Source organism: Salvelinus fontinalis, chromosome 6, assembly GCF_029448725.1.
Source record: "Salvelinus fontinalis isolate EN_2023a chromosome 6, ASM2944872v1, whole genome shotgun sequence".
Taxonomy (NCBI): Eukaryota; Metazoa; Chordata; class Actinopteri; order Salmoniformes; family Salmonidae; genus Salvelinus; species Salvelinus fontinalis.
Genome location: NC_074670.1, coordinates 74,686,494 through 74,701,768, shown reverse-complemented (window position 1 = coordinate 74,701,768; position 15,275 = coordinate 74,686,494). Strand labels below are relative to the sequence as shown.

The 15,275-nt window shown below is 44.9% G+C and overlaps 1 protein-coding gene across 6 annotated transcripts in view; it reads left to right on the top strand.

Moving 5' to 3' along the window:
- The window catches only part of LOC129858682 (neuroligin-3-like), a gene marked incomplete at its 3' end in the record, with an annotated part of 492,031 nt that overhangs the window by 360,744 nt on the left and 116,012 nt on the right, over positions 1 to 15,275 (top strand). For all 6 annotated transcript variants that reach the window (XM_055927987.1, XM_055927986.1, XM_055927985.1 and 3 more), the window contains 1 exon segment: positions 8,224 to 8,409. In XM_055927987.1, the coding sequence (XP_055783962.1) occupies positions 8,224 to 8,409 (186 nt within the window).

Sequence of the window (15,275 nt, the reverse complement as noted above, 5' to 3'; positions counted from 1 at the left end):
CAGATTGTCTGGTACAGTATATTGACTACAGATTGTCTGGTACAGTATATTGACTACAGATTGTCTGGTACAGTATATTGACTACAGATTGTCTGGTACAGTATATTGACTAGAGATTGTCTGGTACAGTATATTGACTACAGATTGTCTGGTAGAGTATATTGACTACAGATTGTCTGGTACAGTATATTGACTACAGATTGTCTGGTACAGTATATTGACTAGAGATTGTCTGGTACAGTATATTGACTACAGATTGTCTGGTAGAGTATATTGACTACAGATTGTCTGGTACAGTATATTGACTACAGATTGTCTGGTACAGTATATTGACTACAGATTGTCTGGTACAGTATATTGACTACAGATTGTCTGGTAGAGTATATTGACTACAGATTGTCTGGTAGAGTATATTGACTACAGATTGTCTGGTACAGTATATTGACTACAGATTGTCTGGTAGAGTATATTGACTACAGATTGTCTGGTACAGTATATTGACTACAGATTGTCTGGTACAGTATATTGACTACAGATTGTCTGGTACAGTATATTGACTACAGATTGTCTGGTACAGTATATTGACTACAGATTGTCTGGTACAGTATATTGACTAGAGATTGTCTGGTACAGTATATTGACTACAGATTGTCTGGTAGAGTATATTGACTACAGATTGTCTGGTACAGTATATTGACTACAGATTGTCTGGTACAGTATATTGACTAGAGATTGTCTGGTACAGTATATTGACTACAGATTGTCTGGTAGAGTATATTGACTACAGATTGTCTGGTACAGTATATTGACTACAGATTGTCTGGTACAGTATATTGACTACAGATTGTCTGGTACAGTATATTGACTACAGATTGTCTGGTAGAGTATATTGACTACAGATTGTCTGGTAGAGTATATTGACTACAGATTGTCTGGTACAGTATATTGACTACAGATTGTCTGGTAGAGTATATTGACTACAGATTGTCTGATAGAGTATATTGACTACAGATTGTCTGGTAGAGTATGTTGACTAGAGATTTTTTTGAGCCCAATAGAAATCGATGGTAAATAAAGTATTGTGTCATTTTGGAGTTACTTTTGTTGTAAATAAGAATGGAATATCTTTCTAAACACTTCTACATGAATGTGGATTCTCCCATAATTACAGATAGTCCTGAATGAATCATGAATAATGATGAGTAAGAAAGTTACAGACACACAAATATCATAATATCATACCCTCAAGACTCTCACCATTACAATAACAGGGGAGGTTAGCAATAATATAGTATTATACCCCCAAGACATGCTAACCTCTCACCATTATAATAACAGGGGAGGTTAGCAATAATATATTATTATACCTCCAAGACATGCTAACCTCTCACCATTATAATAACAGGGGAGGTTAGCAATAATATAGTATTATACCCCCAAGACATGCTAACCTCTCACCATTACAATAACAGGGGAGGTTAGCAATAATATATTATTATACCCCCAAGACATGCTAACCTCTCACCATTACAATAACAGGGGAGGTTAGCAATAATATATTATTATACCCCCAAGACATGCTAACCTCTCACCATTACAATAACAGGGGAGGTTAGCAATAATATAGTATTATACCCCCAAGACATGCTAACCTCTCACCATTACAATAACAGGGGAGGTTAGCAATAATATAGTATTATACCCCCAAGACATGCTAACCTCTCACCATTATAATAACAGGGGAGGTTAGCAATAATATATTATTATACCCCCAAGACATGCTAACCTCTCACCATTACAATAACAGGGGAGGTTAGCAATAATATATTATTATACCCCCAAGACATGCTAACCTCTCACCATTATAATAACAGGGGAGGTTAGCAATAATATATTATTATACCCCCAAGACATGCTAACCTCTCACCATTACAATAACAGGGGAGGTTAGCAATAATATATTATTATACCCCCAAGACATGCTAACCTCTCACCATTATATTAACAGGGGAGGTTAGCAATAATATATTATTATACCCCCAAGACATGCTAACCTCTCACCATTATAATAACAGGGGAGGTTAGCAATAATATATTATTATACCCCCAAGACATGCTAACCTCTCACCATTATAATAACAGGGGAGGTTAGCAATAATATAGTATTATACCCTCAAGACATGCTAACCTCTCACCATTACAATAACAGGGGAGGTTAGCAATAATATATTATTATACCCCAAGACATGCTAACCTCTCACCATTATAATAACAGGGGAGGTTAGCAATAATATATTATTATACCCCCAAGACATGCTAACCTCTCACCATTATAATAACAGGGGAGGTTAGTAATAATATATTATTATACCCCAAGACACTCCTGTCACCATCCCTACGGTGAGGCATGGTGGTGGAAGCATCATGCTGTGGGGATGCTGTGGGGATGCTAATCTCTCACCATTATAGTAACAGGGGAGGTTAGCATTTTGGGGAGGGTATGATAGTTATGCCTCTGTAACTTTCTCACTCATGGTTGACTGAAAGATTCTGCTTTTACAGAAGCTTTCAGACCAAACTGAGGCTCTCTTCTTACTAGCTATTCTTCCTGCAGTGAACCATTTTTTAATTTATTTTATTTAACTAGGCAAGTCAGTTAAGAACAAATTCTTATTTAGAATGACGGCCTAGGAACAGTGGGTTAGCTGCCTTGTTCAGGGGCAGAACAACAGATTTTTACCTTGTCAGCTCAGGGATTTGATCTTGCAACCTTTCAGTTACTGGCCCAACGCTCGAACCACTAGGCTACCTGCCGCCCCAACACTCTAACCACTAGGCTACCTGCCGCCCCTACACTCTAACCACTAGGCTACCTGCCGCCCCTACACTCTAACCACTAGGCTACCTGCCGCCCCTACACTCTAACCACTAGGCTACCTGCCGCCCCTACACTCTAACCACTAGGCTACCTGCCGCCCCTACACTCTAACCACTAGGCTACCTGCCACCCCTACACTCTAACCACTAGGCTACCTGCCTCTAACCACTAGGCTACCTGCCTCTAACCACTAGGCTACCTGCCTCTAACCACTAGGCTACCTGCCGCCCCTACACTCTAACCACTAGGCTACCTGCCGCCCCTACACTCTAACCACTAGGCTACCTGCCACCCCTACACTCTAACCACTAGGCTACCTGCCTCTAACCACTAGGCTACCTGCCTCTAACCACTAGGCTACCTGCCTCTAACCACTAGGCTACCTGCCTCTAACCACTAGGCTACCTACCTCTAACCACTAGGCTACCTGCATCTAACCACTAGGCTACCTGCCTCTAACCACTAGGCTACCTGCCGCCCCTACACTCTAACCACTAGTCTACCTGCCTCTAACCACTAGGATACCTGCCGCCCCTACACTAACCACTAGACTACCTGCCGCCCCTACACTCTAACCACTAGGCTACCTTCCGCCCCTACACTCTAACCACTAGGCTACCTTCCGCCCCTACACTCTAACCACTAGGCTACCTGCCTCTAACCACTAGGCTACCTGCCGCCCCTACACTCTAACCACTAGGTTACCTGCCGCCCCTACACTCTAACCACTAGGCTACCTGCCTCTAACCACTAGGCTACCTGCCTCTAACCACTAGGCTACCTGCCTCTAACCACTAGGCTACCTGCCTCTAACCACTAGGCTACCTGCCTCTAACCACTAGGCTACCTGCCGCCCCTACACTCTAACCACTAGTCTACCTGCCTCTAACCACTAGGATACCTGCCGCCCCTACACTCTAACCACTAGGCTACCTGCCGCCCCTACACTCTAACGGTTAGAGTCTAACCACTAAGCTACCTGCCGCCCCTACACTCTAACCACTAGGCTACCTGCCGCCCCTACACTCTAACCACTAGGCTACCTGCCGCCCCACAATGACCATCTTCAGAGAACGATGTTCTAACTTATCTGCTGTTAGTGGCTGTCTGGAGCACAAAAAGCAGTCGTAACCATAATCAAGTCAGGGAGCCAAATGAACGGCTCTTTCACAGAAACGATTCGGTTCCCGACGTTCACCTAAAATATCAGTTCAAAAAGAGCCGTTTGTTCGCAATTGACCCATCACTACCTGTAAGGCAGATTCACTGTTGTTTCTCAAGGGGCGGCTGTGAAACCGTATAGGCTGGCTACCTGTGGCCGGCCGGGTTCAGATTGGATGTGTTAAGCCTAATACAGAGACTATTTCTTTTGGCTGTTGCCAGTGTAGGTTATATATTTAAGCAATAAGGCACGGGGGGGTTTGTGGTATATGACCAATCAGGAACGACGCATCTCAGAGTGCCTGGATACAGCCCTTAGCCGTGGTATATATATGGTCATATATCACAAACCCCCAAGGTGCCTTATTGCTGTTATAAACTGGTTACCAACGTAATTAGAGCAGTACAAATAAATGTTTTGTCATACACGTGGCATGCGGTCTGATATACCACGGCTTGTCAGCCAATCGGCATTTAGGGCTCGAACCACCCAGTTTATAATTGTAAATATACAATGACTGTTTGCTGATATTTTGTGATATATGGCAACTTCACGTTGGATTACCAAGAAGAGCTGTAAATAAGTCTTCAATTTGAGCGTGTCAACCTGCCTAAGCCTTCTGCTGATGTCCTGTACCCCCTTACCACTGCCAAAAGGTGCCTGTATTAAAGTGCCTGTATTAAGGTGCCTATATTAAGGTGCCTGTATTAAGGTGCCTGTATTAAAGTGCCTGTATTAAGGTGCCTGTATTAAGGTGCCTACATTAAGGTGCCTGTATTAAGGTGCCTATATTAAGGTGCCTGTATTAAGGTGCCTGTATTAAGGTGCCTGTATTAAGGTGCCTGTATTAAGGTGCCTATATTAAGGTGCCTATATTAAGGTGCCTGTATTAAGGTGCCTGTATTAAGGTGCCTGCATTAAGGTGCCTGTATTAAGGTGCCTGTATTAAGGTGCCTGCATTAAGGTGCCCGTATTAAGGTGCCCGTATTAAGGTGCCCGTATTAAGGTGCCCGTATTAAGGTGCCCGTATTAAGGTGCCCGTATTAAGGTGCCCGTATTAAGGTGCCTGTATTAAGTTGCCTATATTAAGGTGCCTATATTAATACATTTGTTTATTTTTTTAAGAAAAGGAAAACCTGCACACTGCTCTTGCCAGACAGTATCATTTTGTTTTATTCAAGCTTAGGGCTACGTGTCTGCCTTTTCACCTTCAACAGAACCTAACTGTATTATTGAATTATTCCCACGCACCTGCAACAAGCTAGATCAGATGTAGGGGTGCTTTTCTAAATGTTAACGTCTTGTTTATTTTGATTGTTTAGTTTTAGAGGCAGCCAGTGAACTCAATACTCAATGATTGAATATCTGCATTCGTTTAATTTCCTTTTCCTGTCTGTTATTCCCTAGTGTGTGTTCCAAATGGCACCCTATTATCTAGTACACCACTTCTCACCAGGGCACATAGTGCATGGGGAGCCATTTGGGATGCACCCCATGTTGAGGAGGGTTGATGGACACTGAGTCGATTGAGAGGTCCTGTGGGACGTCAGATGATTTAACATTCTATTACCCAACATGCAGCTGGGCCTGAGCCCTGGAGACACCGTTATAGTGTGAATGTGTGCGTGGGTGCGCGTCCCTCTCGCTCTCTCTCATATGTTTGGTACAGAGCCCTAGAGATGTGCTTATAGTGCCTCCCCGAAGAGAGGCTCAGTGTCACACGCTATCATGTGAGAAGATAGGATTCAGTGGAAATGTCTAGTCCATCTAGTCCATGTTCTGTACATTGGAAACATGTAGAGGCCTGTAAAACTGCTAACAGCTTATGTGTTCATGTTACTCTCCACTCGAGGTACAAGCCATAGCTGAAGGATTTAGTACTTGCTTCCATTCAACCACATTGGTGAGGTCGGGCACTGCTGTTGGACAATTAGGCCTGGCTCGCAGTCGACATTCCAATTCATCCCAAAGGTGTTCGATGGGGTTGAGGTCAGAGCTCTGTGCAGGCCAGTCAAGTTCTTCCACACCGATCTTGACAAACCATTGCTGTATGGACCTCGCTTTGTGCACAGGGGCAGGTAGCGTTCTCCTGGCATTCTAACGTTCTCCTGACAGCACTTACAGTTGACCGTGGCAGTTCTAGCAGGGCAGAAATTTGACGAACTGACTTGTTGGAAAGGTGACATCCTATGACGGTGCCACATTGAAAGTCACTGAGCTCTTCAATAAGGCCATTCTACTGTCAGTGTTTGTCTATGGAGATTGCATGGTTGTGTGCTCAATTTTATACACGTCAGCAACAGGTGTATCTGAAATAGCCGAATCCATTCATTTGAAGGGTATCCACATACTTTTGTACACTGTACCTAGTGTATGTAACATAAAGTACTTCTACTCATCATTTCTACTTCATGTTCTATATCCTGTAGTAAAATCTCTGAACATCAGAACATTTCAATCATGAAGTACAAATAAAGGCCTACAGTAAAGAGGTCATGATTTATGAGGGAACATTTCTTCTACATTATTCAGGGCCTCTTAGTTTCCATCTCCCCTGCCTTTTCTCTCAGTGTCACAACACAACAGCATTCATAGATACATGTGGTTCTCATCACGGCAGGTCGATAGACAGGGTGATATGTGATCGTCCAGGGAGGCTCAACATTGATTTCCCATAATGTAGAGATGACATGTGGTCACACAGCCCTTTTATTTGACCAACAATCGTGTTCTCCAATAAGTCAGGATCTCCCTGGAGAGCCAGAGAGCTTGATAGTTTGGGCTAAAAGGGGTGGGGTAGAAGGAAGGGAGGGGGGGGGGGATTTGTGGTCTTTGCAAGTTACCTTGACTTGGTAGAAACACTGTGATGTCAGTTCATTTGGTCCCGTTTTGATCCTGAAGCTTCACACTGTACACCAGTGATTCCCGACCGCTCCGTGTGCTTGATGACCCACCTCAAGCTTTTGGAGTTGACTTAACCAAGTAGAGTCAACAAAAACAATATTCATCACCAGGCGTCTCAGTCAGTATGTAGTCACCACCCCCTTGAGTGAGGTCAGAGAGCGTGTCAGCCTGGCGTAACCTGGGACCCTAAAGGAATCAACCTGAACCAAATCTCATTTCATTTGTCACATACACACACACATGGTTAGCAGATGTTAATGATCACATACACAAAGAACAAGGTTGTCAACAAACAACGCATACAAAGTAGCATGATCAATTGACCTAGCTAACTAGCTGCCGAATAGGCATCAACTCACCCACGTAGCTTATTCTTAATGTTTGTCATTAGGCTACCAAATCAAATGTTATTTGTCACATACACATGGTTAGCAGATGTTAATGCGAGTGTAGCGAAATGCTTGTGCTTCTAGTTCCGACAATGCAGTAATAACCAACGAGTAATCTAACCTAACAATTTCACAACAAGTGTAAAGGAATGAAGAATATGTACATAAAGATATATGAATGAGTGATGGTACAGAACGGCATAGGCAAGATGCAGTAGATGGTATCGAGTACAGTTTATACATATGAGATGAGTAATGTAGGGTATGTAAACATTATATTAAGTGGTTGTTTAAAGTGGCTAGTGATACATTTTTTACATACATTTTTCCATTATTAACGTAGCTGGAGTTGAGTCAGTATGTTGGCAGCAGCCACTCAATGTTAGTGGTGGCTGTTTAACAGTCTGATGGCCTTAGAAGCTGTTTTTCAGTCTCTCGGTCCCTGCTTTGATGCACCTGTACTGACCTCGCCTTCTGGATGATAGCGGAGTGAACAGGCAGTTGCTCGGGTGGTTGTTGTCCTTGATGATCTTTATGGCCTTCCTGTAACATCGGGTGGTGTAGGTGTCCTGGAGGGCAGGTAGTTTGCCCCCGGTGATGCGTTGTGCAGACCTCACTACCCTCTGGAGAGCCTTACGGTTGTGGGCGGAGCAGTTGCCGTACCAGGCGGCCATACAGCCCAACAGGATGCTCTCGATACAGTACGTTTTAAGTTCCTCAGCGTACACATCACGGACAAACTGAATTGGTCCACCCATACAGACAGCGTGGTGAAGAAGGCGCAGGAGCGCCTCTTCAACCTCAGGAGGCTGAAGAAATTCGGCTTGACAATTGCATCCCTGTTAGTGTAACATCATTGACTAACCCTGTATCCTCTGTGTCTGTTCCAGGGTTCCTGTCTACCGGGGACCAGGCAGCTAAGGGGAACTACGGCCTACTGGACCAGATCCAGGCTCTGAGGTGGATCAGTGAGAACATTGGATACTTCGGAGGAGACTCCAACCGTATCACTGTGTTCGGATCTGGGATAGGAGCGTCCTGTGTCAGCCTGCTCACCCTCTCACACCACTCTGAAGGTAGGAACACACTCTGTCCATGATTAGTATGGGATGGGGGGATTGGGTACTGGATGTCACTGTGTCAGAATCAGTTAAGGAAGTCTGGTATTTAGTGTTTATTTACACTGAGCGGGAACTGGAACACGCTGTCGTGCAAGTCGATCCAGAGCATCCCAAACATGCTCAATGGGTGACATGTCTTGTGAATATGCAGGGCATGGAAGAACTGGGACGTTTTCAGCTTCCAGGAATTGTGTAAAGATCCTTGCAATATAGGGCTGTGCATTATCATGCTGAAACATGAGGTGATGGCGGAGGATTAATGGCACGACAATGGGCCTTAGAATCTCGTCACAGTATCTCTGTCCATTCAAATTGCCATCGATAAAATGCAATTGTGTTCGTTGTCCATTGCATAACCCCACCACCACCAAAGTGCACTCTGTTCAGTACGTTGACATCAGAAAACCGCTCGCCCACACGACGCGATACACATGGTCTGCGGTTGTGAGGCCAGTTGGAAATACTGCGAAATTCTCTAAAACAACATTGGAGGCGACTTATGGTAGAGAAATAAAAATTCAGCTCTGGTGTACATTCCTGCAGTCAGCATTGAAATTGCATGCTCCCTCAAAACTTGAGACATCTGTGGCATTGGGTTGTGTGACAAAACTGCACATTTTAGAGTGGCCTTTTATTGTCCCCAGCACAAGGTGCACCTGTGTAATGATCATGCTGTTTAATCACCTTCTTGATATGCCACACCTGTCAGGTGGATGGATTATATTGGCAAATTAGAAATGCTCACTAACAGGTATGTAAACAAATTTGTGCACAACATTTGAGAGTAATAAGCTTTTTGTGCGTTTGGAACATTTCTGGGAACTTTTATTTCAGCTCATGAAACATCGGACCAACACTTTACATGTTGCATTTTTATATTTTTGTTCGGTATAGTTTTTGGTCTTTACCTGGATTCATTAACTTTTTGTTGTTAAATGTGTATTTAGTTAGTTGTTTTAGAAAGTTGGCACCTGCATAGATTTAATCTGAGTATCTGGTTTACAGTTGATTTACTGAAATAGATTTAATCTGAGTATCTGGTTTACAGTTGATTTACTGAAATAGATTTAATCTGAGTATCTGGTTTACAGTTGATTTACTGACATAGATTTAATCTGAGTATCTGGTTTACAGTTGATTTACTGACATAGATGTAATCTAAGTATCTGGTTTACAGTTGATTTACTGACATAACTGTTTTGGGGATTTGTTATCCAGAGATGTTTGGGGGATAAAGTGGATATCCAGTATCCAGGGACCCCCCCCCTCTCCCCAACCCTGTATAATGGAACAATCCAAACATCTAATCATGACAGATGTTGCTTATCTAGTGGCTAACGTCATGCCTCAACCATTCAATGGAGATGAACTGTCCATGATGGACCTGTTGCACACACAGACACACACAGGCACACAGACACAGGACAGGATGGACAGTATAGAAGTCATGCTGCTCTTAACTGCTGCCTAACATGATGGATGGACACATGCTGGGTTGTGTGTGTGCGTGTGCGTGTGTGCATGTGCATATACTTGGGTGTGTGTGTGTGTCGTATGTATTTATATTAAATCCTTTAATAGTTCCTGGAACTTGTGCACATCCTGATTTATACCGTAATCTGTATGAGCATCACGCAATCATGGCTCTCTCTGGATATACTGTCCCCTTTCCATACAGCCAGCTGGGTTCTCAATGCTGAGTTCATCAGGAAGTGTATAGGGGATGTTGTTCCCACTGTGACAATTAAAACCTACCAAAACCAGAAACCGCAGATAGATGGCAGCATTCGCGCAAAACTGAAAAGCGCGAACCACCGCATTTAACCATGGCAAGGTGATTGGGAATATGGTAAAATACAAACAGTGTAGTTTTTCCCTCCATAAGGCAATCAAACAGGCAAAATGTCAGTACAGAGACAAAGTGGAGTCACAATTCAACGGCTCAGACACGAGATGTATGTGGCAGGGTCTACAGACAATCACGGATTACAAAGGGAAACCAACCGCGTCGCGGACACCAACGTCTTGCTCCCAGGTAAGCTAAACACCTACTTTGCTTGCTTTGAGGATAACACAGTGCCAGTAGCGAGGCCCGCTCCGAAGGACTGTGGGCTCTCGTTCTTCGTGGCCGACGTGAATAAGACATTTAAGCGTGTTAACCCTCGCAAGGCTGCCGGCCCAAATGGCATCCCTAGCACCGTCCTCAGAGCATGCGCAGATCAACTGGCTGGAGTGTTTACAGACATATTAATCTTTCCCTATCCCAGTCTACTGTCCACACTTGCTTCAAGATGTCCACCATTGTTACTGTACCCAAAAAAGAAAAGGTAACTGAACGAAATGACTGTCGCTGTAACGATTGTCTATTTCGTCCTCCTCATCGGACGAGGAGAGGCAAGAAGGATCGGACCAATATGCAGAGTGGTTCGTGCTCATGATGATTTATTAAAACCGAAACTGAACACTGCAATACAAAACAATAAACGAAGTGCAGAAAACCGAAACAGTACCGTGTGGTGAAAACACTAACACGGTAGACAAACACCCACCAAACACATGTGAAACCCAGGCTGCCTAAGTATGATTCTCAATCAGGGACAACGATTGACAGCTGCCTCTGATTGAGAATCATACCAGGCCGAACACAAAAATCCCAACATAGAAAATCACACATAGACAACCCACCCAACTCACTAAACCCGCCCTGACCATACTAAATAAATACAAAACAAGGGAAAACAGGTCAGGAACGTGACAGTTGCCCCATAGCACTCACTTCTGTCATCATGAAGTGCTTTGAGAGGCTAGTTAAGGATCATATCACCTCTACCTTAGCTGACACCAGAGACGCACTTCAATTTGCTTAACGCCCCAATAGATCCACAGACGATGCAATCGCCATCGCAATGCACACTGCCCTCTCCCATCTGGACAAGAGGAATACCTACGTCAAAATGCTGTTCATTGACTATGGCTCAGCCTTCAACACCATAGTACCTTCCAAGCTCAGCATTAGGCTCGGGGCCCTGGGTCTGAACCCCGCCCTGTGCAATTGGGTCCCGGACTTCCTGACAGGCCACCCCCAGGTGGTGAAGGTAGGAAACAAAGACCTCCAACTTTGTTGATCCTCAACACTGGGGCCCCACAAGGGTGCGTGCTCAGCCCCCTCCTGTACTCCCTGTTCACCCATGACTGCGTGACCACGCACGCCTCCAACTCAATCATCACGCCTCCAACTCAATCATAGCCCACAGGGAGGAAGTGAGGGCCCTGGCGGAGTGGTGCCAGGAAAATAACCTCTCCCTCAACATCAACAAAAGAAAGGAGCTGATCGTGGACTTCAGGAAACAGCAGAGGGAGCACGCCCCTATCCACAACGACGGGACCGCAGTGGAGAACGTGGAAAGCTTCAAGTTCCTTAGCATACACCTCACTGACAATCAGAAAGGGTCCACCCACACAGACAGTGTGGTGAAGAAGGCGCAATAGCTCCTTTTAAACCTCAGGAGACTGAAGAAATTCGGCTTGGCCCCTAAGACCCTCACAAACTTTTACAGATGCACAATTGAGAGCATCCTGTCGGGCTGTATCACCGCCTGGTACAGAAACTGCACCGCCCGCAACCGGTTAGGGCCAGGGTTAGGGTTAGGGTTAGGGCCAGGGTTAGGGTTAGGGTTAGGGCCAGGGTTAGGGTTAAGGTTAGGGCCAGGGTTAGGGTTAAGGTTAGGGTTAGGGTTAGGGTTAGGGCCAGGGTTAGGGCCAGGGTTAGGGTTAAGGTTAGGGTTAAGGTTAGGGCCAGGGTTAGGGTTAAGGTTAAGGTTAGGGTTAGGGCCAGGGTTAGGGTTAGGGTTAGGGCCAGGGTTAGGACTAGGGTTAGGGCCAGGGTTAGGGTTAAGGTTAGGGTTAGGGTTAGGGCCAGGGTTAGGGCCAGGGTTAGGGTTAAGGTTAGGGTTAAGGTTAGGGCCAGGGTTAGGGTTAAGGTTAAGGTTAGGGTTAGGGCCAGGGTTAGGGTTAGGGCCAGGGTTAGGGTTAGGGTTAGGGCCAGGGTTAGGACTAGGGTTAGGGCCAGGGTTAGGATTAGGGTCAGGGCCAGGGTTAGGGTTAGGGCCAGGGTTAAGCAATTTTTACGCATTCGCCATGTGATGCTACAAATGAGCAAGGACCATGCACAGAAACACGTTACAAGGCAGATTGTCAAGGAAGGAAGGACAGAAGGAAGGAAGTGAGTGAGTGAGTGAGTGAGTGAGTGAGTGAGTGAGTGAGTGAGTGAGTGAGTGAGTCAGTGAGTCAGTGAGTCAGTGAGTGAGTGAGTGAGTGAGTGAGTGAGTGAGTGAGTGAGTGAGTGAGGTAGGGAGGGAGGGAGGGAGGGAGGGAGGGAGGGAGGGAGGGAGGGAGGGAGGGAAGGAAGGAAGGAAGGAAGGAAGGAAGGAAGGAAGGAAGGAAGGAAGGAAGGAAGGAAGGAAGGAAGGAAGGAATATTAAGGAAAGTAAACCATTCATTACCATAATTTTATTTTTACCAACTGGGAATTCCTGGCTTGGCTTTATGATGAAGGTGACCACCACCATGTGTTTATAAAGAGGCCATTTCAGCACCACTGCTTTGTTTAAAGGACCAGGTTTTATCCAATTACAGGACACAGTTTTTGTTTCTAATTGGCATTAAAGCGTTACTAATTGCCTTGGTTCTCCTTCAGATAAATGGCTTCCGTTTGAATCTTTACCATAAATGCATTTTTTATTCAGCCTCCGTAATGCTTCGCTCTATGTAGCATGATATTATACAGCCTCAGAAACCAGATCCTCTCTGCCTCCTCCTTTCTAAATTGGACATTAACAGGGCTGCTGGAGTTTGTTGCCTCTTGAATAGATATGTATGATGCCCTGGTACTCAGTTTGACCAGATAAAGCAGAACAGAGTGAAACTAGTGAGATGGTTGGTAATTGAAGTAGGAAGCTTTCCATCACGACAGGGCCTCTTGTGAGGAGTGTTACCAACGGCAATCACAATCCCCCCTACTCTCTCACCACTCTCTCGCTCCACTTTCCATCTCTCGCTCTGTCTCTCTCTCTCTCTTGTAATTACGTGAAGTTTCAGACTGAAGTGGGCCTTCCTTCCTAAAAGTGACAGGAAAAACTAGAGATTAAACAGATATCCACACCTGCTTATAAAAACTGAATTTATTCTCACTCTCCCTCCCTCCCTCCCTCCCTCCCTAAACCTGGTTGGTTGTCTATGTTGCCTCGGCAATAGAACCCCAACAACAACTGAACCAAAGCGCCCAAACCACTCAGCGACATGGAATTTTAAGTAAAATCTATAATCAAATGAATTATAAACCATGGCGCTAGCAGCTAGCACACCTGGATGCAGTAGCTGCTGGTGTTGGACAGCATCCCGAATTCCTTGCCTGTGCCATCCCAGTGTATACAGTATTACCTGTAGTGCCCACACAAGGGGCACATTACATTTGTTTTACGTTAAAAAAGCACCAAAAAATGTCAATTGCCAGAATGCTAACAAGTATTAATGAAAGCCCATACAGAATGCTAGGTAAATGCTAACAAACACATGCAAACATTTACTACTAAGACAGACAACCCAGTTCATAAGTCACAAAAACATCTATAAAACAGCAAGGATCTTAATGGGCAGTGAGGACTCAGCATTTCATTGCACAGTGGTGAGCCTATAGGTCTTCAGTGTGTGACAGGTTAGTACAGTGGTGAGCCTATAGGTCTTCAGTGTGTGACAGGTTAGTACAGTGGTGAACCTATAGGTCTTCAGTGTGTGACAGGTTAGTACAGTGGTGAACCTATAGGCCTTCAGTGTGTGATAGGTTAGTACAGTGGTGAACCTATAGGTCTTCAGTGTGTGACAGGTTAGTACAGTGGTGAACCTATAGACCTTCAGTGTGTGACAGGTTAGTACAGTGGTGAGCCTATAGGTCTTCAGTGTGACAGGTTAGTACAGTGGTGAACCTATAGGCCTTCAGTGTGTGACAGGTTAGTACAGTGGTGAACCTATAGGCCTTCAGTGTGTGACAGGTTAGTACAGTGGAGAACCTATAGGCCTTCAGTGTCTGACAGGTTAGTACAGTGGTGAACCTATAGGCCTTCAGTGTCTGACAGGTTAGTACAGTGGTGAACCTATAGGCCTTCAGTGTGTGACAGGTTAGTACAGTGGTGAACCTATAGGCCTTCAGTGTGTGACAGGTTAGTACAGTGGTGAACCTATAGGCCTTCAGTGTGTGACAGGTTAGTACAGTGGTGAACCTATAGGCCTTCAGTGTGTGACAGGTTAGTACAGTGACAAACCTATAGGCCTTCAGTGTGTGACAGGTTAGTACAGTGGTGAACCTATAGGTCTTCAGTGTGTGACAGGTTAGTACAGTGACAAACCTATAGGCCTTCAGTGGTGAACCTATAGGCCTTCAGTGGTGAACCTATAGGCCTTCAGTGTGTGACAGGTTAGTACAGTGACAAACCTATAGGCCTTCAGTGTGTGACAGGTTAGTACAGTGGTGAACCTATAGGTCTTCAGTGTGTGACAGGTTAGTACAGTGACAAACCTATAGGCCTTCAGTGTGTGACAGGTTAGTACAGTGGTGAACCTATAGGCCTTCAGTGTGTGACAGGTCAGTACAGTGGTGAACCTATAGGCCTTCAGTGTGTGACAGGTCAGTACAGTGGTGAACCTATAGGCCTTCAGTGTGTGACAGGTTAGTACAGTGGTGAACCTATAGGCCTTCAGTGTGTGACAGGTTAGTACAGTGGTGAACCTATAGGCCTTCAGTGTGTGACAGGTTAGTACAGTGACAA